We start from the raw sequence: 27,505 nt of genomic DNA on the forward strand, positions 1-27,505 counted from the left end.
CCATGTGACAGGCGCTAATGAGAAAGGATAAACTGGGGAGGAACATTGGGACTGTTGGGAGGGTTGGGAGGTTTGGGATGAGGGGTCGGGAAAGCCCCCCCTCCCCCCAGCAGATGACTTTTATGCAGAGCCCTGGAAGAGGTGAGTGTTGTCAAGGGGAGACGGGGGGGGGGGGGGGGCAGGGGGGTGGTATTAATCAAAGGGGCCAGAAGGGTTTGGCCTGAGCGAGCAGAAGGGAGTTGTCTGGGGTAAGACTAGGGGTTATGGGGTGGGGTGGGGTGGGATGGAGAGTTCATTTGGGGGATCCAGAGGCAGGATCAAGGAGGCGGCTAGAATGCCATGTCTGGAAAGGCAAATTTGGGAGTTTCTATATACAAATGACATTTAAAGCCATAAAACTGGGTGAGATGACTTGGGAGCCAGTATATAGAGAGAAGAGACAGGGGCCCAAGGCCCAACATAGAGGCCACGCTGACCTTGACAAGAACAACTCTGGTGGGTGGCTTTGGGCAAACCTGACTAGAATAGGTTCCTAGGAGAACAGGAGCAGAACCAAGAGAAAAATGGGCAGTAGCTGAAGGGGGAAGGGCAGTCAGGATAGATCTATCTGTCTTTCTCTCCCTCCCTCCCTCCCTCCCGCTGCCCGAGGGGAGCCACTTCAGCCATGTGACAGCACAAGTTGGTCAACACGCCCTGACTGTGGCTGTCCAAGCTTTCCCTTTTCTTTTTTGTCAGTCCTCACCTGAGGATATTTTTTCCACGGATTTTTAAGAGAGTGGGGAAGGTAGGGGAAAAGAAAGACACATTGAAGAGGGGATACAATCCAACTATGTTGGGAGGGTACACACTGTCAGTACCATCACTGCATGAAGAGGGAATGGGGAAAGGCAGGCAGTGGGATGATTCCTGGGAATGAGGTGGCTGAGGCACCCCAACCGGGCCTATGGATCGAACCTGCAACCCAGGTACAGGTTCCTGACTGGTGCACAGGCCAACACTAACCACGGAGCCACACCGGCCAGAGCAGGCTTTGCTCTTTCCTAGGTCTGAGTGCTGTTATCCGGTGTTGGTTTGCAGCGATAGGCTGAGTGTGTGTTCGGCACCCACTTGCTGAGGATGTTGAGTGAAAGCACACGGACTTCCTCAGGGCCTCCACGTTTGTGACCCAAAATATGATTGTTGACCAGAGATTATTATGAACGACACCTTGGTGGACTGTTTGCTTTTTTCTGCAATTTTCTTGGTAACCAGCCACCTCAGGACTAGATCAGAGCTCAGCACACTTACTGGGAAGTTTGTAAACGGTAAATATCTCAGGCTCTGCGGGCCATGCAGTCTGTTTAAGGACTCAGGTCTTGTGTGGCTGAAGGCCCTGCAGACAACATGTGAGTGGCTATGCTGCCTTCAAGTCTCACTACAGAACTGGGCAGGCGGCACCCCCTGCCCGGTGCCAGTCCTCACTGCAGAGCCAAGTGCCAGATGGGCTGAGCACTGCTCACGCGCTGCCCATGGACCCTGAGGGGAGAGGCTGTGCGCCTCACAGCGCCTCCAAGTGCGGGCACGTGTGCTGAGTGTGGAAACGGTGGAACGTTGGGGGTGGAGGCCTTGATGGCAGCACAGGTGATGAGAGCACTGCCCCTCTAGGTTGGGGCCTCTGGATTTGGTTTCCAGTTCCCCATTCGCTGGACAGATAGCCTTGAAATTGAGCCTTTTAAATATCTCTGCAGCAGGAATAATTACTCTAGCTCTGCCTTCCTGCCACGTGCACTCAGGATTACAGAAGCCACGCTTGGATATTTTTAAATCCTAGCAGGAAGGGAGTTATCTGGGCAACCGGTTTAAGACAGGAGGGGTTTCAGGCTTGGAAATCGCTGATACTTTTCTGGGCACGTGACATTTTCAAGCTGGACTTTGAGAAAGCCCATTGACAATAGCCACTTTGAGGTGGTGGTTTTGATGTGGGATCATGTTGATGGGACAGTTCAACTCTTTGCCTCAAAGAAAATGACTCCCTGATATACAAAGCCAGCAGCCTCTTCCCTCCCTGAGTCGGGTATGGCGCATGGAGGAGCGTAGGTCTGGTGGGGTGAGCTGAGGCGGGGGCCCAGTCTCATCTGGCAGACAAGTCTCCTGTGACTCATATAACCACAGTTGCCCTCAGAAGGGACCCTGAGCATCCTGAGCAGATCATCTGCTCGCACGCAAAGGACTGGCTAGTGTTTGAATGGACAACATCCACATTCTCTATTTCTTCAAGTTGAAAGACCTTGTGTGTGTGCTGGGGTGGGGGAGGGAGGACATTTAAACCACAACAGCATCCTTTATCCTCAGTTCTGGGCTGCACAGGAAGCCCTCGATTAGATGTGTGAGGGTCATCTCGGAACTCTGAATGACAGACAGACGTTATAGTTAATATCACAAAAATCCCTTTGAACAGTGGTTTGGGGACAGGGTAAGACCTTTTTGTAGGTAAGCCTACTTCTTGCAGACTTTGAATAATTTGTACATTTTTAAATTACAAAAGCAACTTCGGATATTCAAACAGCGAAGAAATTAATCTCAAATGGCAAAGAAATGAGTAAAACAGAAAATTGTTTTACCATCTGTGTGGCGGTTTTCCCAGGCTGCTTCCAGAGGCCACAGGGTCAGAATCTCCTAGCGTGAGGTCAACCCTTTGTGCTGCTTCACCTTCAGGGCAACCTGCAATTCTGGTCATCCCCTGACAGTGGGGTACTTGGCATGAAGTGAGAGAGTTCACCTGGCCAGCAGCGAGCAACCACCTCGCTCTCCACCTCCAGTGCCCGCTGCTACATACCACATCCTAATGGGAACCCCAAGTGCTACCCTCTCCGAGTTCACAGTCTCAGCCCAGCTGGGATCCTGGGTAGGGGTAGTCCTCTGGTGAGGGAGGGCATGCAGTACCGTAGCTGCTTTAATTTGTTGCTGTTAACTGTTGTATGAAGTAAACAGGAAATGCCTTCTTTTCCCCAAATCCTGCTGCCCAGGGCTGACCCTAGCTCATAGTTGCATGTGCCAGATAATGGAGTGTGGGGGGGTGCTGTGTGCATTCATGAGTGTGTGTATACCTACACACGCACACACGTGCACACACACACTTCCCGTTCTGCAGCTTGCTCTTCCACCTGCATTGTGGTGCAGCCACCTCATTCCCAGGAATCATTCCACTGCCTCCCTTTCCCCATTCCCCCTTCATGTGGTGACGGTACTGACAGTGTGTACCCTCCCCACATAGTTGGATTGTATCCCCTCTTCTTCTCCCTACTCTCTGATCTCAGTCAGACTCACAGGGAAGGTGGGGCCTGGGCATCTGCATTTTATCAGCTTCCCGGGGAGTCCTTCTGATCACGGAGCTTGAGGACCGCTGCTCTGAGGAAGAGCCTGGGCTCCTTCATGGCGAGAATGCCCTCCCTGACCCTGGCTGACCCAGGTCTGGGCTCTGGCCTGTCCACCTGCTGGAGGGCACTGGGAAGTGCAAGGGCACTGATCCATCCTCCAGCACCTGGCACTACACATGGTGGGCACTCTGGGGTTGTCACCATAGCCCCTAGCTCCTGGACTGAGGCCCACGGAGGGGTCAGGTGTATGACAGAGTGAAAGGAGAGGGCCCCTTAGTCCAGCGGTCGCCAACCAGTGGTCTGCGAGGTCCGAAAGGTTGGCGACTGCTGCCTTAGTCTACATCTCAGGGGTTCTTCTCCATCAGCAGGTGGCGCTGTCCCCCTGGTTCAGTTCACCACCCCCCACTCCCCCCCTCGCCCCAGCTCCCCAGGCCCCAGCTGCAGACCAGGTGTGCCTGCTGACCGGCTCTCTCTCCCTTGCTTTGCCAGGACGCTGGTGGAGAGGTTCTCCATGTCCCTGCAGGTCATCCCCTCAGTCCATCCAGGAGAGGCCGTCTTTCTACCCAGGCATCACCCCCTGCCTTGCGACCTGGACTGTTCGCACCTGGAGCCCCGTAACCACCTGGAAAGACAGTTCCTCAGGTAAGTGTCTGTGCGGCATGACCAGGCCCCTCCCCATGGAGCCCCCTGATGAGGACCACCCCAAAGGAGGAAATCCAAAGCTGTGTTTTGGCCCATTTGGATGTGTCGACTTTTAGAGATGTAAACGAAATAGCCACGGTGTCTAACAATATTTAATTTTTTTTAAATCTTACATTTCAGTACATATTAGCCTGTGTATTTATGTACTTGTATTGCCTTTTCCTTCACACCTGAGCTTCATCAAACGACTTTAATCACAGTCATCCGACATGCCTTCGGAGTTATGTCACCACCAACACTGGAGCCGCTTTCTGGGCCAGCTAGCAGTTTCCAGAGCATGCGCCGCACTGCCAGCCACTCCCTGGGGCCCTGCGTCAGTCTGTGTGCTCTGACGCTGGGAGTGTGTCCGGGCCGAGCACACTGTGTGTAATGTCAGGACAGCTTGTTCCTCTTCCCTGGGAAGGAAGTTCGTGATCGTTATCACATAAGCACTGACTATGTTGCTTTTTAAGGCTTAAAAAAAACTTCATGACAGTAACATGCAACACTTGCAGTTGTGAGTTCATACACGGAAGAAAAAGAGCCGCAGGACTCCGTGCGCAGCATCCCTGCGTGCAGTGCAGGCCGCCAGGAGCTGGCACGGAGGCAGCTGGCCCACCGGCTCACAAGGTCAGGCTGCCTCTGTGGCCCCTTCGGCCACATTAGGACTTGAACCCAGGAATCTTGTTCTCTTTTCCAGCTGTTTGGGGCTTCCTCGTGTCTGTTTCATTAATTCTAAATCTACTTTTTTAAATAATGGATAACATTTTGATGTGTTTCTTTTAAAACTGAGTTGCATGGAAAGTTTCAAACATACCTAACAGTAAAGAGAGCAGTATAATATGCCTCATGTGCCGGCATCAACTTCAACAATTATCAGCTCAAAGCCCATCTTGTTCCATTTCTACTCCTGCCCCCTAACTAGCATTGTCCCCTCGGGTTGTCTTTAGGCAAATCCCAGACACACATAATTTAATCCGTATGTACTTCAATTTGTGTCTCTAAAAGCAGGATTCTATCTTTAGACATTACATCAATGCCATCATTGCACCTAAGAAACACGGTAGCTTCCTATTATCAGTCAATGTTGAGCTTTCCTTGATTGTCTTATAGATGTCTTCTACATGTTGTTCACATCAGGACGCAGACACCGCACGCGGGCAGACAGCGAACGCTGCTCGGGAAGGATGCTGCACTGCACTGGTGCCGCCCTCGTTGCGTGGCGTGCAGGCTGTGTCCTCCTTCCCTGTTATAACAGCGTGTGGAGAATGTGCTTACACACACAGTGTCTGTCTGGAGGTCTGGAGTATACCCCTGGCTGTGATGTGAGGTGGTTTGGCCTGAGCATATGAATATTGATGAAGGTTCACTTTACCAAATTGAAAATGTATCTAATAAAGAGATGATGAAAAGGGGGGAAAGGAATGAAGGGAGAAGAGGAAAGATAGTGGAGCTGGAGAAAGGAGGGGATAGCAAACAGGCCGGGCAGGAGTGGGGTGGGGAGGACACAGGAGAGGAAGGCAGCTTCCTGAACAGCCTCACGGTTTGTGCCAACAGCAGGACTTCTGCCCCGGGCTCAACGGCCCGCAGGAAGTGTTGGACAGATGAGCTGGCCCGTGGAGCAGTGACCTGGATCTGAGCGGCCCTGCCAAATGGGGCCAGGTGGCTGGCCAGCTCCCTTGGAGGGAGGAATGCAGGCCCTCCTGCCTGAGGCGAGCTAACGACAGTGCGGCCTTGCCAGCCGGCAAATCCCAAAGTGAGGGCGTTCTGGTCCGGGCCCTGCTCCTCATGGGTAAGGGCTGCTTCCTGAAGGTCACCATTTAGCCTCGGGGCCATCTTTTAGTTCCTGTTTCTGCCAAGGACTTCAAGTTCAGACACAAGAGTGGGGAATACTGGTCCTTTAATAATTATCCCGTTGTGTTCAGCCGGAAACACGAAAATGGAGGAAGAATAAAAGATCACTTGATCTCAAAAAAGCAGTGTTTCCATTTCCTGCCGTACAGACAGCTAACACTGTGATTACAGGTCATTGTAACTGTCCTCCTTATACTCCTGTGTTTTCCAGACTTTCTGTAGTGAACATTTTTATCATTGAGGGGAGAAAAAGTGAATGCCTCCATAAAAATCACTTCCAGAAATAGAGTTGCTTCTTGCCCGTCTATGAAAAGGAGGATTATCTTTCTCCCCACTGTTCACCATGGGAAACCTTGGCACCGAGTAAGCAAGCTGTTGGTCTCAGACGGCAGAGCAAATGGGTAGCCGAGCGTCGCAGCCGGCGTGTCCCCGGGACTGGGCCTGCACAGGGGTCCGAGCCCGCAGCTGTGGCACCGGAGGTGGCCCGGCCATCCCTCTGCTCATCACCCAGCTGGATGTGTGGCCTCAGTGCAGTTCCCTGGGACCAAGGGCACAGGCCTTCATGACAGAGCCGGTGCCAGGCTGAACTTTTTCCTCCTCCCTGGACAGCAGTTCAACAGGAAATCCGACGCCCTGAGTGGAAGCTTTAGGACATGCCCACTCCCAGCCAGGAGGCAGCTCCAGGGAAGGCGGGGGCTGCCCGCTGAATTATTCAGGGTGCGTGGGGGTGTCCTGCAGGTGGGGCGCCTGGTGCACAGGCCAGGGCTTCGCTCCATGAATACTTTAACAGGAGAACGTGGGCGGGTCCGAGCTGCGAGGGCTCTGCTGCGTGGGCACCGGATCTCTGAGGCCAGCCCGCGCTTTGCCAGGCCCTCCTCTTCCCGGCATGCGGGGGGTGAAGCCTGTGAAATAAACCCAGTGGTTAGAGAGTGGGCAGGACTGAGCCACCCACTGGCTGCGACTGTCCCTGAAAATACAGCGCCCACAGGCAGGGCTGTCGCTGGGGTCCCTCCTCTGACCTGGTGATGCTGCTCAGCTTTGACAAAGGGAAAGCCAGAAAGAGAATAGCAGCAGGGATGAAGGCTCTGAGCACTATTCCTTTCTGTTCTCCGAGGAGGCCGTTAAACTTTCATTTGAGTAACTTGGCAAGGGCGCAGAAACTGATACTGTATAAATAGCTACACTGTGTTTATGCCTCCACCAGCGTGGGATTCCCGAGGCACGGAGAGACTGCCCTCTGGGACTGCTGCCGGGAGGTGGGGGGAGGGAAGGCTGGAGGACTGTTGGCAAGGCACTATCAGGCATGGACGTCCACACAGAGGCCAGAGCTCTGCCCAGCACCCGCGTGGGTCCACGCCGGCCCTTTGGTGCTGTCCCCTTGTTTTGTGCAGTTCTCCTTTGGGGCTGATTCCCCTTTCCTTCCCTCAGCTCCTGGGCCCTCCTCCTCGCCACGGGGTTGGGGATCAGCAGTTTTCTGACTGGCTGCTCCTTGTCCTGGCGAGAACCTCCCTACTGGGACCCCAGGGTGGACAGTGTGGCTTTGTGTTCAGCCAGGCCGTGCGGCATCTGCTGTGACCAAGGCTCCCTCCTCCCGGCTCATTGTCAGCATAACTGCTGACTGTAGCGTTGGCTTAGCCACCCCGCGTCCGAGTTCTTGATTTGTAGACGTGGCAAGGGTTTTGGTAAATCTAACAACCACTGAGTCTGTGACCCACATGTTTGAGTGCTCAGCACACGCCCCCCGCCCCTCCCCTTTCCTCCCAGGTACTGCTGCAGGCTCTCCTGCTCCCATCAGGGCCCTGTGCAGTGAGGCCCTCCTGCCCTTCCACTAAGCTGGAGGTCACTCATGTCTCACCTGTCCCTTCTGCTGCAGGGGCAGCCCGTGAATTTGTGGGGTGAAGCAGCACTTGTGGCCTAGTCCTGGGCACAGAGTTCCTAAAGCCACTCGCTCCGGGCGCCCTGGGCCACTTTTTCTGCCATCTCTTGCTGGTCTTACAGACTAACCCTAACCCAGCAGCCGTGAGCCCAGAGGCAGCCTGATCATTCCTGTGGCAGCAACTGCGCTGCAAAGCGGGTGAGGCAGAAGTGAGACGTTGCCACCTTAGGGGTGTCACTCACTTGGAGCAGCGGTTGGAAATGCATTGATTGAGCCAACGGGGGCTTGTACGGTCAGTCCCCCCAACACCGTGGTCGGCAAACCACGGCTTGCGAGCTACATGCGGCTCTTTGGCCTCTTGAGCGTGGCTCTTCCACAAAATACCATGTGCGGGCGCGCGCATACGGTGCGATTGAAACGTCGTGGCCAATGCGCAGAAGTCGGTTTTTTTGTGGAAGAACCGGTATTTTGTGGAAGAGCCACACTCAAGGGGCCAAAGAGCCACATGTGGCTCGCAAGCCGTGGTTTTCCAAGCCACAGTTTGCCAACCACTGCCCCAACAGAATGCCACAGTCTCCTAAGAGTCCCTGGAGCACCAGCCTCCTTGCCACGTGGCCCCTGGTCAAGTCCTGCTGGTCTGTGAGGTCCTCCAGACATCATCTGCCTGGGTATTGTCTGCATCCGGGGTTCTGTGCTTGAACCACGCGGGCATCATGGGGTCAGTCCATGAAAGTGTCCATGTGACCAAGCGCGTGGAGCCGAGCGGTGCACCAGCAGCCCTGGGGCACACACATGTTTCATGAACAAATAAAGGTCTATTTTAGAGCCGTCAACTTCACAAACACAGGGGGAAAGCTGCTTTCTCCTCTGAACTTAAATGACTTGGAAAATATAAACAATTTGTAAATTGCCTGGACATACTCAAGGAGACAGCATCTTGGCTTGGAGGAGAACTTTTGTTCTGGAGCATTCCGTGCCTCACAGAATAAAATATGTCCTTTGTAAAAAGGAGTGGATGGGCTGGCCGAGGACTCTATCTGGAGTCAGGATTTTAAATGCTGTCCAAAATCTTGGCGTGGGCCTGGCCATCAAAGCAAGAACAAACGGGAAGTAATATGGAATCCATATTAACTGCCTTTAGGACTGTCCCGAGAGAAAAGGGTGCTCACCAATGCAGCGGCAGGACAGGCTCCCCCACTCCAGCCCCCCAGGGATGAAGCCAGCGACCCTCCAAAGTGGCTTCCGGAGCTCCTTCTCCAAGGCCCTAGAGCAGGGGTCCTCAAACTTTTTAAACAGAGGGCCAGTTCACTGTCCCTCAGACCATTGGAGGGCCGGACTATAGTTTAAAAAAAAACTATGAACAAATTCCTATGCACACTGTACATATCTTATTTTGAAGTGAAAAAACAAAACGGGAACAAATACAATATTTGTATTTGCATGTGGCCCGCGGGCCATAGTTTGAGGACCCCTGCCCTAGAGCCACCTGGAGCGTTTCAGCTCCTGGTCACAGGGTGGCCAGCAGGCCGGTGGGCTCGGGCTCCTCTCCATGTGGCAGTGGGATTTGAAGGCTCCTGTTAGGACGCTGTCCTGAGTGGGGCTCTGGTTCGGGCCACAGGCAGGTGGTGCCTGGGTGCCAGTCCCCTGGACTTGGGTCGCTGCTGCTTACATGGTTTCTGGAGTCCTCGGCGGCACCCTTGTTTGTGATTTGCTTCCCAGAATTTCCCTGCCTCCAGCCCCTTTCTATTATTTCCCCATCTTCTCAGGTGTCCCCTTTGTTTCGGAAAAACAGCCCAGGCAGAAAAGCGCCGTGTAATCGGAGTCCGGACGCTGGCCCACGTGGGCCCTGTGGTAACTCTGCCCCCAACGGTGGGGCTCTAGGCTGCGGCTGTGACTCCCGATTCTCCCCTGAGCTGCCTCGGATCCCCCAGTCAACCTTGTGAACCCCTCAGTCCCACTCTGTCCAGTGGGAAGGACAGCGTGTTTAAAGCACTGTGAGATGTGCTCACGGGGAGCAAGTGATTCTGATGAGAGCAGTTTTGCCCTCCCAGCTGCTTGCATCCTGGGCTCTACAAACGTGTTTGTCCATAGCGATGACTGACATGATTCTAGCACCCTGGTGAGGCTGAAACTCTGGAATCCCCCACCCCGTTTTACTGAGACGGGTGTGAAGGAAGGCTGCCAGGCCGCCGGGCCGGAGCCCCCTAACCTGGCTCCGCTCCTCTGCCCCGCAGCTCCCCGCTGGCCCAGCAGCTCTCCTTCCTGCGCAGTGGCCTCCTGAGCAACCTCTACCTGCACCAGCCCGGCTGCCCTGTGCCCCTGCTCCGGTGGCTGTTCCAGGTGAGGACCCAGACCTGCCACCAGGTGGCGGGAGCATTCCGGCCTGCAGCCTGGCATAGCCACGGCGAAGGGGGGGGGGGGGGGGGGGGCGGAGGAGGGGGGGAGGGGAAAGGGCGGGAGCATGCCTTTTCCTCTTCTGGTCTGGGCCCCTTCTGGGTTTGTTCCAGCTGAGGCAAGAGGAGGAAGGTCTGTGATGGCATCATTGGGAAGATGCTGGGACCGGCCTGCGGTCTGTCGCCCAGAGTATGTGCCTCGCAGGGTGCTGTCTGTGCCCCCGAAGTCCTCTCTGTGGTCCTGTCCCTGCTACTCCACAGGTGCCTCCCGCGTCCCAGCTCATCTCTACTCCAAGTCTCAGGGCCTGGCTCAGGGCCTGCCACGGCCTGGAGCACCCTGCAAATGTGGGGGCCCCGTGAATTTCAAGCTGGGGCTGCTCAGGTGTTGAGCGTCTGCCTCTTCTGTGGGTTGTAGTCAGCTGGGGAAGCCCAGAGCAGCTGCACCTGCCCCTTTCTGCCCTGCTGGTTGCCCCTGGGCCTGAGGAAGAAGGTGAGAGCCAGCAGGGACAGCCCAGCACCAGCTGCTGAGATCTGAACGCAGCCAGCCTTGGCACCTACCCAGGACAGAACCGTCCCTGTCCGGGAGGGCAGGTCAGAAGTTCCACCTGGTCTCATTCCTGCACGTTGGAGCCTGGATCCCAGCTGTACATGAGAGCAGCAAGCAGGGCGATTGGTCAAGGAAGTCGCCTTGCTGCCTGGCTGCCTTCCAGAAAGAGCCCTCCAGCTCTCTCCTCCCAGTGCCCCTCCTTGCCCCCGAGGGAAGAGGCACCCTTGGTGCCTGGGGCTATTGTGTGTGGCTGTTGCCCTTGTCCCTCCCCCAGGCCCAGTGGGAATGGTGGGCCAGTGACAGGGAACAGTGTGGCCATTCTTCTCTGCTCCCAGTCAGTGCAGTGTCTCTGTGCTCCGTGCACAGTATATGACAAAACACACAATCAGGCATTGGGAGGCACAAAGGGCCCGTCTGAGACGTCGCCCACAGAGGGTCCTTGTGTGACCCTGGCACGGTGGAGACGGCCTTCCCTGTCCATAAGGCCTGGGAGGAGTGAGCTACCCTTGCCCAGTCTCTTCTCCCACCTCTATCACCCCAGGGGAGCCATAGAGCAGAGGTGCCAGCCCTGAGGCCAGACAGACTGCTGCAGTTCCTCCTCTGCCGCTTCCTGCTGTGTGACCTTGGGCAGGTTAGCTAGTGTCAGCCTAGGCCTCAGTTTTGTTGTCTGTGAACAGGGGCTGAGAGTCCCAGGTGGAGGTTAAATGAAGTCCTGTGACCTGCCTTGTTTGGATGGTCCCCCATGGCTCTGCCAGGGCCTGGCACCTTCTGGAAGGAGTGTTAGCAAGAGGCTCCAGTTCTCCATCTTCAGGAAGGAGACAAGTGGCCATGTGGCTGTCATGTGGTCACACTGCAGGCCTTCACGGGGACCCTGCCATTTCACTTCTGAGGTTTGGGCTTTCTTGCAACTTCCCCACAGTAGCACCATCCATTCATTCATAGACATCGGCCAAGGACCTGCTGTACTGAGCTCTAGGGATGGAGGGTTTTGGGGACTGGTGTCACGGGTGCCTGCCCAGAACGTGGCCCTATGCTCAGCATACTTCTGAGCCTTCCTATTATGGGGACTCTGACTGCAAGAGGCAGAAATCCCTGGGGCTCCCTGAAGCTGCTGAGGAGAGTCTTAGAAAGGTGCAGGGGTCATTTGTGGTGGTGTCAGGAGGAGCAGGAACGAGGATGGAGAAGGTTTGGGATCCTAGGAAAGATCTTGGCTTTTCTCTACTCTGCAGACTCCATGGCCAAGTATATTCTCAGGAAGGAGAGTCTGATTGGACTAAGAAGGGTTAAGTGACACCCCCAACCCCACTCCATCCTATCAAAGGCAGCTGGGTGAGCAGGGTCTTGGAGCTGCCCAAGGCTCCTGGGCACACCTGCAGCTGACTCAGTCGTGTGGGTGAGCAGGGCAGACCTCCCCAACCTGCTCATTCAGCTGTTTCTTTGGAAAGGATAGCCTCAGGTCCCATGGGACAAGGTCCTGCTGCCACCCCCGGATCCCTCCCAGGGGCTTCAGGTGGGTATACAGTGGTCACTGGGTGAATAGACTTTGGCCTTGGTGCTCATGAATTACATGAACTCATTACTAGAGCCCTAGTGTATACCTGCCAAGTGAGCCTTGCTGGGGACGTGGACAAAAGCAGGTATCATTGCTCTGAATTTATATTATGTTGGGAAACAATCAGATGTCCAGCTATGAAGAAAGAAGTTATGAGAAATTATGAGAGGAGGAGGAGGCAGAGTTCTGGTTTCTTAGGTCAGATCCCAGGAAGCTGACTCTGAGACGTGATTTCCCAGCATATTTCTGGGAAGAGGGTGGGGGTGTGCGTCACTCTCAGCAGCTACCCTGGGAGGGAGAGAAGAGAAGGCCTGGGCGGAGTCAAAGCAAATGCAAGAGAGGTCACAGCCAGTCCTGCAAGGGCTTCTGGGACTGGGGGGACCTTTAGAGTTGTCCCAATGGAGGCAAGGGGCATAGGCCTTTGGACCCCAGCCTAGGCCAGTTAGCAGACAAAGGCTGCACTTGGAGAGGGGTGTGACCTTGGGTGAGGCACTCCCTTCAGCCAAGGTTAATGTCCAGAGGGACTGGCTCAGGGCCCTCAGGCAGCAACGGCAGTGAGCCCTGGGGTTGGGACCTTGTCCTGAAAGGGGCTGTGCCCAAGGAGCCCACCATAGCGTCCTTTTCTCAGCCCTCGGAAGGACGGTGCATGGGCAGCATGGCTGGCTCTGTGTGTCCTCAGGCCAGATGGCACTGTCGGGAGGGTGCTGTCCATGCCACTCAGCCCAGATGCCCAACTGTGAGCCTGCGGGGCTAAAAAATATTAATACTTTTCCTCCTACCTTCCAAGTTCTTCTGGCTGGGCTAATAAATGAACAAAGACAGGTTAACAGAGAAAAACAAAGTTTAATGCATGTGCCTGGCATGGAATTCACATAGGCATGGCATTCCAAAGACAGTGAGGCGGCATTGGGTATAGAAGACATTTTTGGGCAAAGGAGACAAGAGGGAATGGGAATTAGATTCCAGAAGTGAGAATGGCTGACTCACAGGTAGTCGAGGAAAAGCAGATCGCACCTGGCAGGACAGCTCTTGCTGGACCACCCAGAGACTGTGGTTCATAGTGTGTAGCTCGCAGGCCCTGCTGGGCCTCTTGTTCACCACACGTCATTCACTTCAGGCTGAGGTGACATCCTAAGGCAGGGGTCCTCAAACTTTTTAAACGGGGCCAGTTCACTGTCTCTCAGACCGTTGGAGGGCCGGACTATAGTTTAAAAAAAAACTAGTCGGCTGCTAAGCAACAGGGAGCGGCGGCAAAAACACCCGGCGGGCCAGATAAATGTTTTCGGCGGGCCGCATGTGGCCCGCGGGCCGTAGTTTGAGGACCCCTGTCCTAAGGTCTCCTTCCTGGAGCAGCTTTCTCTGCCTGAGTCTCTTGGGCAGGAAAGGGAAGGGGGGTCAGAGGTTCTTTCTGAGTCTTTTGCCCAGAAAGGGCAGCTTCAGGGTAGCAGAATTTTGGTCCCTTCAACCCTCAGAGTCCAGGAGCCTTCACGTAAGGATCCCAGGGAGTTTGAGTCAAGTGGGTGACCTGCCTCCCCCGCCCCAGCCCAGGTTGTTGGAGGTTCTGCACTGAGTGCCGGGGCCTCCCAGAGCCGCCATCTCAGATGAAGGAAGTTAAGGCACCGCCCTGGAAGTGGTGGGGGATCAAAAAGAGGGGCCGGCCTGTCATTGTCCAGCTGACTTTCAAGCTCTTTCTCTTTCCTGCACTGGCTCCTGCCTGGAGGGGCCCAGCCGTGACCACGGGGAGTGAGGGGCAGGACAAGACTCCCGCACAGGGAGGTGGACGGAGTAGGAGGTTTCAAGTCACATAGACCAGGTTGCATCCTGGCTTTGCCCTTACTAGCTGGGTGACCCTGGGAAGCTGCTTGAGCGTCTGAGCGTGATTTCCTCCTCTGTAAAATGGCAATAATGACGATATTCGTGTCCCGCATGGGCTCATGAGGATTGAATGGACTTACTTGACGGAGCAGTAAAGGTGCGTGCTGTGCTGTAACTCATAGGAGTGACCGGCACCCTGTGGTTTCTCCCCCCAGCTGCTGACATGGCCTCCAGAAATTTCTTCGGGCGCCTTTGTTCTCCTGTGGGACCTCAGCGTGGATGGTCTCTGTCGTCAGTCTGGTCAGTACCAGGGTGTGGGGTGGAGGCTTCCGCCCTGAGCTGGCGGTCACCTTTCACAGCTCCCAGTCTCCTGGCACCGGCATGGGGGGAGGTGCCGGGGGAAGGGGATGCTGGGGGGACGCTGCGTCACCAGGCTGTGGAGACATGGGGCCATCTTTGGCTCTGGCGTCAAAAGTTGTAGAAAGCTGAGCTGACAGGCTCCGTGGCACCTGGATCTGGCCTCAGGGGAATGTCACTGTGGCCAAGTCCAGGCTGACCTCACAGACTCGAGATCCCAGAACAGTCTAGAAGGCCAGTTCTCTGGATTTAAGGGGACAGTTCTTTCTGAACTACATCAGGTCAGGGAAGCTCCTGGGGTTGGACTAACCAGGGCCAGAGCCAATGAAGGGATGCACGTGAGTCACTCTTACACTTCAGAAGTTCTGAGTTCACAGACGCACGCTTCCTGGGCTGTCACTGTTTCTACCTGAACCCAGACACTTTGGCACCAAAAAAAAAAAAAATCATGTACCAGTTGAAAGTTGCTTACAGCAGGCAGACAGTGAGAGGGACAAACAGGAGTCCAGACCCCGCCTTTGCTCCCTGCCGGAGTCTGCCCACCTCCCGCTGAAACACTGACGGCATAGCTCAGAAGGCCAAGGTCGGAGACCACGATGCACCATTCACACCCACCAGCACTTTGACCCTCGGCTTTTGTGCCTTCCTGTTTCAGGACTTGGCTGAGCTGGGGGCCAGCTGTCAAATTAGAGCATCCAGACCCCTGCCCCCGCCTAGGGCCCCTCTGAGGGTTTCTGAATAGCGCCAGTCTCCGCATCCTCTCCCTTTTCATAACCTCTGCCCCTGCGCCCGGCTGCCCTTTCTGGAGCCCCTGGGGCCACCTCTGCGGCATGCCTGCCCTTTGGGGAACAGAGGCCTCCCTTGTCCTGCTCCTCTCCTCCAGGCAGTGGTATGTCTCCTCCCAGAGAGGGAGAGGCCGAGGCCGTCCCACTCTTCTCTGCTTCTTGCCACATTGTCCTTGATTCGCCCTCCATCAGGAGGGCCAGGGTCTTCTCCTGAGCTCCCAGGTGGCTTAGCTCTGCTCCCTCCACTCCAGAGCATTTCTCATGCACCACGTGCGAGCCCATCTGGGGCCGTTGTCCTCCCCCGCCCCCCACTCCCACCATCACCATTGGAATAGACTGGCCTAGAATTCCAGGCCCCAGGTGCAGTTTTCACGGATTCAGAGAAAGTCAAAGGCCAGGTCCACACAAGAACTGTCTGCAGGGACTTGAGCAGATGTCCCCACACACAGCCTCACAGCAGCATTACTCACAACAGCCTAAAGGTGGGAGCAACCCAAGAACCCACTGGTGGGTGACTGGATAATAGTGTGTAGACACATGAGATGGAGCGTTTCCTCCTTGAAAAGGGAGGAAACGGACAGGCTACAGCACAGAGGAGCCTGGAGGACATCATGCTGAGTGAAATAAGCCAGAATCAGCCGAAACCGGTTTGGCTCAGTGGATAGAGCGTCGGCCTGTGGACTGAAAGGTCCCAGGTTCGATTCCGGTCAAGGGCATGTACCTGGGTTGCAGGCACATCCCCAGTGGGAGATGTGCAGGAGGCGGCTGATCGATGTTTCTCTCTCATCGATGTTTCTAACTCTCTATCTCTCTCCCTTCCTCTCTGTAAAAAAATCAATAAAAAAATTTTTAAAAAAAGAAATAAGCCAGAATCAAAAGGACAACTGCTAGCTGACTCCTTTTATATGAGGTCCCTAAAGTCATCAAAATTATAGGGACAGAAAGTAGAAGGTGGTTGCCAAAGAACGGGAGGAGGGATGGGGAGTTCGTGTTTGATAGGCACAGTATCTGTCTGAGAAGACAAGAAGTTTGGGAGAAGCATAGATTTTGCACTCCTAACCCCCTCACTGCTGTGCAGTCACCATCCCCATCCCATGTTCTGTGCTTTGTACCATAACAAAGAGACAAAACAAAACAGCCAAGTCCGGAGCCTAGAGCCAGTGCCGGGAGAGACTCCCAAAAGCTGGAGCTGAAAGTCGGCCGCCAGTTCAGGAAGCATTTTCGAGATCCATCAGACCCAGGGTCGCTGCAAACAGAATCACGCACCTTGGATTTGTCCACAAGTTGAGGTGCTCTGAGTGTCCTTTCATCCGTGGGTCACAGCCTTCAGGGAAGAACCAGGGGCCCCCTCCCATCGGGATCTGTGATTGGTGCGTGAGTCTTCAAGCTGCCTGATCTTTCTCTTTGTAAACTAGGGATATCTCTCCCCTTTCCTCGAGCTCATAGTTACGGGCAGCCCTTCCCAGACCTGCTGGGGAGTCTTACCCCACCATGCTCCCCCGGCCAGGGGAGGGCAAGGCGGCCTGGCCTCTGGCGGAGCTGACAGTGTGCAGGTGTCCTCCAGGTGAGCGGCTGAGGACTGGCAGCGGGGTCCTTGGAGCATTGTACTGAGTGTGGTGGGAAGGATTGTCCTGACTGAGAAGCACACGTAACTGTTTAGAGCTCCTGGCTGAGCTTGGAGGACGGGACACCCTGCACCCTGACATTCTTCATGCAGGGGGGCTGTATTCATTCATTCAGCAGACATGCGCTGAGGCGTCCTGTATTCTAGCAGCTCGCTCGATGATGGGGCAGAGGGAGAGTTGGGAATGAGGAGGCAGATTCCTGCCCGCAGGAGGCCGCTGGCCCATGGGCGGGATGGCTGCGCAGCTGCAGTAAGAGATGGAAGAGAGGGCAGGGCAACCTGGTGGACTTGCAGTGGTGGAGTTGGTGGGGGCAGGAGTTGGGGCGTGATTTGTAGACTAGGGGCTGGTGATCCATCTTGAAAGGTGGTAGGGCCGGGCTTGTAAGCTCAGTTGCCTCTGGGGACCGAGGTCTCTCTAAGGGCTGGCAGGTCCAGTGCTTCCAGGTCTCTCTCCATGTTCAAGACAAGCTGTGTGTTGGTTAGGATGGACTTTGCCTATAACAAATACCCACGTCAGAGAGGTTTATCATCTCACGTAACAGACATTCCAGAGGCGGGGTTGCAGGCTCTGTCCAGCACGTCTGAGTGTCAGAGCTCTGGCTCAGCCCCAGTGCCTCACGGCTCCTGCGGGGTTGCAGAGTGGCTGTCATAGCTCCAGCATCACCATGTTTTGTGAGGCAGCAGTGTGCAAGGCAGGGCATTCTTTGCATTTTGTTTCACTGAACAGAACTGTGTCACGGGTTTCCTGGCTGTCAGTGCCCTTTGAATCCCTGGCTATGTCTGAAAAATTTCGGTTCCATGAATCCTACTCCTTCAAGGTAGAACTCCAGACACTCACGTTTCCAGCCTCCTTCCAAATATTTGAATTTTTAGTTTTGGAATTTCCATTTAGTTCTTGTTCTTCTTGTTGTTGTTGTTGTTGTTCTTCTTCTTCTTCTTCCTTCTTCCTTCTTCCTTCTTCTTCCTTCTTCCTTCTTCTTCTTCTTCCTCCTCCTCCTCCTCCTCCTCCTCCTCCTCCTCCTCCTCCTCCTCCTCCTTCTTCTTCTTCCTCCTCTCCTTCTTCTCCTCCTCCTCCCCCTCCTCCTCCTCCTCCTCCTCCTCCTCCTCCTCCTCCTTCTTCTTCTTCTTCCTCCTTCCTCCTTCCTCCTTCCTCCTTCCTCCTTCCTCCTTCCTCTTCTTCTCCTCTTCTTCCTCTTCACTGGGATTTCTTATTTGTTCATTCAACATGAGCATATTCCATTGACCTCCTTGAGCATAGTTATGATAGCTGCTTTAAAATTCTTATCTGTGATTCAAACATCTGGATTATCTAATTCATTACATGGAAAATTAAGTATGAAAGTGAACTTTTACTTAGAATGAGTAATGAAATCATGGACCAAAGTCTGGACCTTGGGAGGTTTTTTCTCCTCCATCTTTTTAGGGTGTTTTCCAGAACATTCCTTACCTAACCTAGAGCGTTCGGGGCACGCAGGGGAGGGCCCGGGCCTTAAGCTGCATCAGCTTTGTGGTCAGTTGGCTCTGGCATATGATCAAACGGTTTTCTGCTCAAGCAGCCAGTCCCGGTCTAAGAGTTCTGACTGCTCCAGGAGCCACCCCAGGCCAGTCCCTGCAAAGGGCAGGGGGATGTCACGGTTCTTTCACTGGATGGACCAGCTTTTCCTAGCGGAAGCCTGAACAGAACCCGGCTTCTCCCAGGGAAGAAGAGGAACGTGGCTCTTGGATCCGCAGCCAGCAGCCATGGCCAGACTGTGGATGTTTATGTGAAATCTCAGGGTAACTAATTCAGTTAGAAAACAAAAGTAAAACTGCCCTGGCCAGGTTGGCTGCACAGTTAGAGCGTCAGCCTGAGGACTGAAGGCTCACGAGTTCGATTGTTGGTGAAGGGCACGTACCTCTATCTCAGTTGCAGTTTTAATCCCTGGCCCCTGCTGGAGGCAACCAGTTGATGTGTCTCTCTCACATTGATGTTTCTGTCTCTCCTCCCCCCTCCTCCGCCCCCCTCCAATCTCCCTCCCTCTCCCTTCTTCTCTCTCTCTCTCTCTCTCTCTCTCTCTCTCTCTCCCCAAAGATCAATGGAAAAAATATCCTCGGGTGAGGATTGAAAAAAAGGAAAGCAAAAACTCCCGCTGCGAATCCATCTGCAGACTCTTTTCAACTGCAGATGGAATATAGCTCCCCTGGAGGTACAGGGAAGCAGGGAGCCGCAGAACAAAGAACAGGGGGTACAGGAGATGAGCCTGAACCTGGGGGGAGAGGGGGCCAGGTCTCGGAGGACAGTGGGGTCGTTACAGACAGGGTGAAGCTTACTCTTTGGTAAGACCAAGACAGAACTGTTGCTATTTAGATATAATCCACATACCATATAGTTCACCCTGTTAAAGCGTGTGATTCCGTGTGATTCACAGAGTTGTTCAACCGTCACCATTGTCTAATCCCAGAGCATTTTCCTCACCCTCACAAGAAGCTTCATGCCCATCAGCGGTCACTCACTCTCAGTCCCCACTCTCCCAGGTCCTGGCAATCCCTGGTCTGCGTCTGTCTCGGTGATTTGCTTATTCTGGACATTTCACATAAATGGAATCACACAGTAGGTGACCTTCTTTTTTATTTTTATGGTTGAAAATATTACATGTGTCCCCCTTCCCCCTCTATTGACCTCTTGTAGCCCCCCTTCCCTCCCCCCCAGGCCTTCACCACCCTATCGTCTGTGTCCATGGGTTATGCTTATATGCATACAACGTCTTTGGTTGATCTCTTCCCACCCACCCACCCTCCCTTGACTTCCCTCTGGGATTCCACAGTCTGTTCCATGCTTCTATATCTCTGGATCTATTTTGTTCATCAATACTTTTATACATGGAATACTATGCAGCAGTAAAAAGAAAAAAAAAGGATCTCTTACCCTTTGAGACAGCATGGAGGGACCTGGAGAGTATTATGCTAAATAAAATAAGCCAGTCAGAGAAAGACAAGTATCACATAATCTCGCTCATATGTGGCATCTAACCAACAACAACAAAAAAGTAGGTAATCTTTTGTCTGGCTTACTTTACTCAGCATAATGTTTTCAAGGTCCATACGTGTTGTAGTGTTTGTCAGTATTTCATTCCTTTTTATAGCCAAATAGTATTCGCTGTATGGATGTACCACATTTTATCCATTAGTTGATGGACACTTGGGTTGTTTCTACTTTTTGGCTATTGCGAATAATGCTACTATAAACATCTGCACACAAGTGTTTATGGGGAGATATATATACTTAAGAGTAGAATTTCTAGGTCATAATGGTAATTCTATGTTTAACTTTTTTGAAGGGTTGCCAAACTATTTCAGAAGTGGTGACATCATCTTACATTCCCACTGACAGTATTTGAAGGTTCGGCTTTCTTTACATCCCTACCAGCGTTTGTTATTGTCTACCTCAGGATAGTAGCCTGACTAGTGGGTGTGAAGTGGTCTTTCATCATGGTTTAGATTTGCATTTCTGTAATGGCTAAGGATGTCAAGCATCTGTTCATGTATTTAGTGGCCGTCTTTAGGGAAACATCTATTCAAATGTTTGGCCCATTTTTTGGTTGGGGATTTTTGTCTCTTTTTGTTGACTTGTGGGAGTTCTCTATATACTCTGGATACTAGATTCTCACCAGATATGTAATTTGCAAATATTTTCTTCTATTCTGTGGGTTATCTTCTCACTCTCTTGATAGTGTCCTTGATGCACAAAAGTTTTTAATTATGATAAAATCTAATTTATCTGGGTTTTTTTTCTATTGTTGCCTGTGCTTTTGGTGTGAAACAAGATACCATTGCCTAGTCCAAGGTCATAAAGATTTTCCCTTATGTTTTCTTCACAGGTTTTTTTATTTTGAAATTGATTTTGGAGAGAGAGAGGAAGGGACGGAGGGGAAGAGAGAAAAAGAGAAACGTCGATTTGTTGTTCCATTTTTCTATGCATTAATTGGTTGATTCTTGTGTGTGCCCTGACTGGGGATCAAACCTGGGGTATTGGGATGACACTCTAACCAACTGTGCTCTTCTAAGAGTTTTATAGTTTTAGCTTTTACATTTAGGGCTTTGATCCATTTCGAGTTGATTTTTATATATGGGGTGAGATAGGGAGTCCAGCTTTATTGCTTTGCATGTGGAAATCCATTTGTCCCAGCACCATTTGTTGAAAAGACTGTTCATTGCCCATTGAGTTGTCTTGGCACCTTGTTAAAAATCAATTGACCGTAGATGTATGAGTTTATGTCTGGACTCTCCACTCTGTTACATTGATTTATACATCTGTTCTTATGCCAATACCCCCAAATTCTTGATTACTGTAGCTTGTATTAAATTTTGAAATTGGGGAGAACCAAGATGGTGGCATAGGTAAACATCGGAGATTGCTGCCTCGCACAACCACTTCAAAAATACAACTAAAAGACGGAACGGACATCATCCAGAACCACAGGAAGGCTGGCTGAGTGGAAATTCTACAACTAGAAGGAAAGAGAAAAGCATACCAAGATTCAGAGGAGGTGCAGTGCGGAAGTAAAATACAAAGGTGCGGAGGTGCATGCGGAGCGGGCTGGCGGCTGAGGTCACGATTGTCTTTTTCAATCAGGAAGGAGTCTCAGGCTCTGAGCTCCAGTTCCGGGTGAGTCTCTGGGGACCCAGACTCATACGGGAGAAACGGGACTGTCTGGCATCGGTGGGAACTCAAGGGCAGCTTTCTCTCAGAGGCACACACAGCGATTGCTGGGGCCTCTGAGGACAGGACTGAGAGCAGCCATACTGCTCGCTCCGCCCACCCTGTTGATCCCCTGGGGCTCCGCCCCACCCAAGCCCTGCAAGGGAGGCTTTTGCATATGAAAGTCCCGGCCCTTTGTAATCTGAAAATTGCTTAACAAACTGCAGCTGCCCAAGGCCCAGGGCAACTTGCATTGCTTTACAGCTGGCTTCTGCAGGGTAGCCTCAGGCAGAGGCTAGATTAGCACCTCCTTAGATCCAAGAGCCAGTGTACCCAGTGGTCAGAGTGGGACCATCCAATTATAACTCCGCAGATCCATAAGGGACACACTCAGGGGGCAGACTCAGTGAGCATCAAAGCCCCACTGAAACAAGTCTTGGCCCATAAGGGTGTCTTCAGCACAGAAGTTCTCCCACCATAGACGCAGCTGATTCTCACAGCCAATTGGCCTGGAGGTCAAATCCTCCCAGTGTTTCCTACAACAATCAAGGCTTAACTACAACAAGACTGTGCACAAAGCCCACAAGGGGGTGCACCAAGATTGTCTACCTCAGGTAATTGGGGAGGCTGAGCCACCAGGCCCTAGAGGACACTTAGCACAGAAAATCACTTTATCAACACAGGGAAGCATAAAAAATGCCGAGACAAAGAAACAGGACACAAATGACAGAAATGGAGGAAAGCAAACTACTGGATATAGAGTTCAAAACCACACTTTTAAGGTTTTTCAAGAACTTTCTAGAAACCGCCAATAAATGTAGTGAGATCCTCAAGACATCTAGTGAGACCCTCAATGTCGTGATAAAGGACCAACTAGAAATTAAGCATACACTGACTGAAATAAAGAATATTATACAGACTCCCAACAGCAGACTAGAGGATCACAAGAATCAAGTCAAAGATTTGAAATGCGAAGAAGCAAAAAACACCCAACCAGAAAAGCAAAATGAAAAAAGAATCCAAAAATATGAAGATAGTGTAAGGAGCCTCTGGGACAGCTTCAAACGTACCAACATCCGAATTATAGGGGTGCCAGAAGAAGAGAGAGAGCAAGATATTGAAAACCTATTTGAAGAAATCATGACAGAAAACTTCCCCTACATCATGAAAGAAATAGACTTACAAGTCCAGGAAGTACAGAGTAACCCAAACAAAAGGAATCCAAAGAGGACCACACCAAAACACATCATAATTAAAATGCCAAGAGCAAAAGACAAAGAGAGAATCTTAAAAGCAGCAAGAGAAAGAAACCCAGTTACCTACAAGGGAATACCCATATGACTGTCAGCTGATTTCTCAACAGAAACTTTGCAGGCCAGAAGGGAGTGGCAAGAAATATTCAAAGTGATGAATGCCAAGAACCTACAACCAAGATTACTTTATCCAGCAAAGCTATCATTCAGAATTGAAGGTCAGATAAAGAGCTTCACAGATAAGGAAAAGCTAAAGGAGTTCATCACCACCAAACCAGGATTATATGAAATGCTGAAAGGTATCCTTAAGAAGAGGAAGAAGAAGAAAAAGGTAAAGATACAAATTATGAACAACAAATACACATCTATCAACAAGTGAATCTAAGAATCAAGTGAATAAATAATCTGATGAACAGAATGAACTGGTGATTATAATAGAATCAGGGACATAGAAAGGGAATGGACTGACTATTCTTGGGGGGGAAAAGGGTGTGGGGGATTCGGGAAGAGACTGGACAAAAATCGTGCACCTATGGATGAGGACAGTGGATGGGGAGTGAGGGAGGAGGGTGGGGTGGGAACTGGGAGGAGGGGAGCTATGAGGGGAAAAAAGGGGAACAAATGTAATAATCTGAACAATAAATATTTAATTAAAAATAAATAAATAAATTTTGAAATTAGGAAGTGTGAGTCCTCCAACTTTCCCTTTTCAAAAGTGTTTTGTCTAATCTGGACCCCTTGTATTTCTGTATGAATTTTAGGATTGGCTTGTCAACTTCTACAAAAATAAAAGCTGGGGTTTTGATAGTGATTGTGTTGAATCTGTAAATAACTTTGGGTGTTATTGACAATCTTAATAATATTCACTCTTGCCCTATCAGTTTGCCTCAGTAGGGGGTCCCGGGTTCGTGTCCCGTCAAGGGCACGCAGGCTCGATCCCGGCCCCAGTCAATGTCTCTCTCTCACATCGATGTTTCCCTCTCTCTGTCTCTCCCCCTCCCTTCCACTCTTTCTAAAAATAAAAAAAATAAAAATAAATCATTGGAAAAATATCCTCGGGTAAGGATTAACAACAAAATATTGAGTCTTCCAATCCATGAACATGGGATATTGGGATATCTTTAATTTCTTTCAACAACATTTTGTAGTTTTCAGTGTACAATCTATTCCTAAGTATTGTAAAACCTTTTTGAGGCTATTATAAATGGAATTGTTTTCTTCTTTTTCTTTTCAGATTGTTCCTTGCTAGAGTGTAGAAATACACCACATTTTTGTATCTTGACCTTATATCCTGCAACCTCGCTGAACTCATTTATTAGTTCTAGTAGTTTCTTTTTTTATGGCAGAATTTGGTTTTGAAAACAAACATATTCTTGTGCAATTAATTGCTTGAAAGACATGACCTGGTGTTTCTTTAACAATGTAGGACTGGCCAGTAAACCTGCCCATCATCCTGAGTAGGCAGCAATACCTGGAGAAGGGAGCTCCGTCAGCAAGGTCAGAACACATCAGAAGAGGCATAAAACGTGTAGGCTCTCTCCTGTTAGTGTCCAGGACAATGTTGCTCATTCTTACCTACCCTCCTGCAGTATTTGTGTGGGAGGAGAGAGTATAATAAAATACAATGATCCTGGCCAGTACATTCTTTGGATATTTTTTAAGTGGGCGAGAAATTCAGCTCTCAAAACAGATTAGTTTTATTTTCACCAGTAGTGTCTTCGGGCACTTTGTTCTTCCTCATTTGGTCACCATGCTTTTCCCTTTATTCCCAGAGCTCCCTGGGGCTTTGGGAGTGTCTTTGACATGCCCCTGTTTTGTGGGTAATTTTCTTTTCTGTCGTTGCCTGCTTTCATTCTCCTTCCTCTTCCTCTCCCTTCCTCCTTACCCCCTCCCAGATAATATTTATAAGGCTGCTTCATGGAAAAAGAATAAAACAAACAAAAAATGACCATAATCACACTGGCCAGGTAACCTTTGTTATTTTTTAAATATGTGTTTTATTGATTTTAGAAAGAGAGGAAGGAAGAGGGAAAGAGAGGTAGAGACATTGATGAGAGAGAAACATCAACATCTGTCAGCTGCCTCCTGCACACCCCCCTCTAGGGATCGAGCCCACAACCTGGGCATGTGCTCTGACCAGGAATCAAATTGGCAGCCTCTTGGTGCCTGGGTTGATGCTCATACGCAGAGCCACATCAGCTGGGCTGTTGTTATTTTTAAAGTATTCCATGTACCAAGTGCAGGAAATTTAAATACTAGAGAAAGGTGCAAAGTGAAAGCTCCCTCTGGACTTGCTCCCAATAGCTACTTCCTCTCCCCAATACTCATTATTAGCAATCCCTTGTGATTACTTCCAGGAACAAAGTGAATGCACAAACCACATAATGTAAGTATTCATGCTTACAGATTTACTTACACCATACATCGTTTGCCACTTGAGCAGTCATCTGAAATTACCTCCAGAGCCCGGCCAGCGTGGCTCAGTGGTTGAGCATCCACCTGTGAACCTGGAGGTCACGGTTCGATTCTCAGTCAGGGCATATGCCCGGGTTGTGGGCTCGATCCCCAGTGTGGGGCATGCAGGAACATCATCATTGATGTTTCTCTTTCTCCCTCTCCCTTCCTCTCTGAAATCAATAAAAATATATATTTTAAAAACGAAATGACCTCCAGTGGAGAGTTACTCTTATAGGAGTTTCCACTTCTCTCCTTGGATGTCCAGGAGCCTGCAGAGTGAGAAGTCCTGGAGGTGGCATGAGCCACCAGGCTGCAGAAAGAAAACATTAATGTATATATGTACATTTTAGCCCATTTAAAAAAAGTTTTATTGAGTTTTAATTGACATATGTTAACCTGTACACAATAAAACTCACCACAGTCATGATAATAAACATGTCCATCACTCCCAAAGTGTTCTTGTGCCTTTTGTAATTCCTCCCCTTTTGTCTGTAGGAAACTACTGACCTGCTTTCTGTCACTACAGATTAGTTTGCATTTTCTAGAATTTTACATAAATGGAATCAGGCAGTAGGTTCTCTTTTTCTTGTCTGGCTTTTTACCTCAGCATCATTATTTTGAAATTCATCCATGTTGTTGTGCACCGATAGTTTATTCCTTATTGTAGCTGAGTGGTATTCCAGTGTGGAGATTTACCACACAGGTTTGTTTATCCAGTCACCTGTTCATAGGCATTTTGGTTGTTTCTGTTTGGAACCTATTGAAATAATGCTGTTGTGAACATGCTTATGCACTGACACCTGTTTCTTTCCCCTTGGGGTACCTGTGTAAGAGTGGACAGGCTGGGCCATGTGGGAGATGTATGTTTGCGTTTTTAAGACATTTCCAAACTTTTTTCCAAAGTGGTCATACCACTTCCCACCAGCAGTGGAGGGGCGTTCCAGCGCCCCACGTCCTTCCCACCACTCTCTTAATAGGCATGTGGTGGTAGCCCACTGGCATTTTACTTCACATTTCCCTAAAGACGGATAATGTTTGTGTGACCTCATTTGCCGTCTTTGGTGAAGTGTCCATTTTCTTACTGGGTTGGGTTATCTTATTGAGTTGTGAGGGTTCTTTATATATTCTAGTTACAGTTCTTTGCAAGATACAAGTTTTGCAAGTATTCTCTCCCAATCTGTGGCTTTCCTTTTCATTTAGATGATAGTGTCTTTTGGAGAACATATTTTTTTATTTTAATGAAGCACAATTTATTCATGTTGTTTCATTTCTGTTTTTATTGTCATATTTGTGAAATCCGGGTCACTGAGATTTTTTTCCTGTTTTCTTCTACAATTTTTCTAAGTTATAATTTTTATAATTAAAATAAATTTATAGCTTATAATTAGCCTTACATTTAGGTCAGTGATCCATTTGGAGTTAATTTTTATTTATGGCATAAAGTAAGAGTAATTGCTTTACAGATGGCTGTCCCATTGGTCCAGCACCACTTGTTGAAAGGTTATCCTTTCTGCATTGAACTACCTTGGCACCGTTGTCAGAAATTAATTGATCAAATATGTGTGGGTCCATTTTTGGACTCTATTCTGTTTCATTGATTTATATGTCTAAGTTTACCTGCACTATCTTCATTACTGTAGCTTTATACGTGTGGAAATCCAGTAGTTTAAGTACTTCAACGTTGTTTTTCTTTTTGAAAGTTGTTTTAGCTCTTCTAGTTCCTTTATAAATTTTAGAATGAACTTGTCATTTTCTACCAAAAAAAAAAAAATCCTCCTTGAGTTTTTATTGGGATTGTACTGAACCAATAGATCAATTTGGGACAAATTGACATCTTAGCAATATTGTCTTCCAGTTCATGAACACAGGATATCTTTCCATTTCCTTAGATTTCTTTAGTTTCTTTCAGCACTTCAGTGTACAAGCCTTGAATTTCTTTTGCTGAATTTATTCCTAAGCATTTTATTCTTTTAGAAGGTCTTGTGAATGGAATTTTTTAAAATTTTATTTTTGGTTTGTTCCTTGCCAGTGTACTGATATACAATTGATTTCTGTATATTGACCTTCTGAACTACAATCTTAATAAACTCCTACTTTGCTGAGAATTTTTGCCAGGAATTAGCTTCCAGGACAATGTTGTTCATTCTCACCTACCCATTCCATTCTCTAGCAGCTTCTGTAGTATTTGTGTAGGAGGGGAGAGTATAATAAAATAAAATGACCCTGGCCAGTACATTCTTTGGATATTTTTCAAGACGTTGGATTTTAAGATGTTTA

General features: G+C 50.3%; 1 protein-coding gene across 1 annotated transcript in view; it reads left to right on the forward strand.

Annotated features, from left to right (window-relative positions):
* The window catches only part of FAM178B (family with sequence similarity 178 member B), a 102,173-nt gene that overhangs the window by 8,936 nt on the left and 65,732 nt on the right, over positions 1 to 27,505 (forward strand). The window contains exons 5-7 of the mRNA XM_036302313.1: positions 3,846 to 3,998; positions 10,002 to 10,107; positions 14,290 to 14,374. Coding sequence (XP_036158206.1) covers positions 3,846 to 3,998; positions 10,002 to 10,107; positions 14,290 to 14,374 — 344 coding nt within the window. The remainder of the gene's footprint in view (positions 1 to 3,845; positions 3,999 to 10,001; positions 10,108 to 14,289; positions 14,375 to 27,505) is intronic.

The sequence above is a fragment of the Myotis myotis genome, unplaced genomic scaffold (assembly GCF_014108235.1).
Source record: "Myotis myotis isolate mMyoMyo1 unplaced genomic scaffold, mMyoMyo1.p scaffold_m19_p_30, whole genome shotgun sequence".
NCBI lineage: Eukaryota > Metazoa > Chordata > Mammalia > Chiroptera > Vespertilionidae > Myotis > Myotis myotis.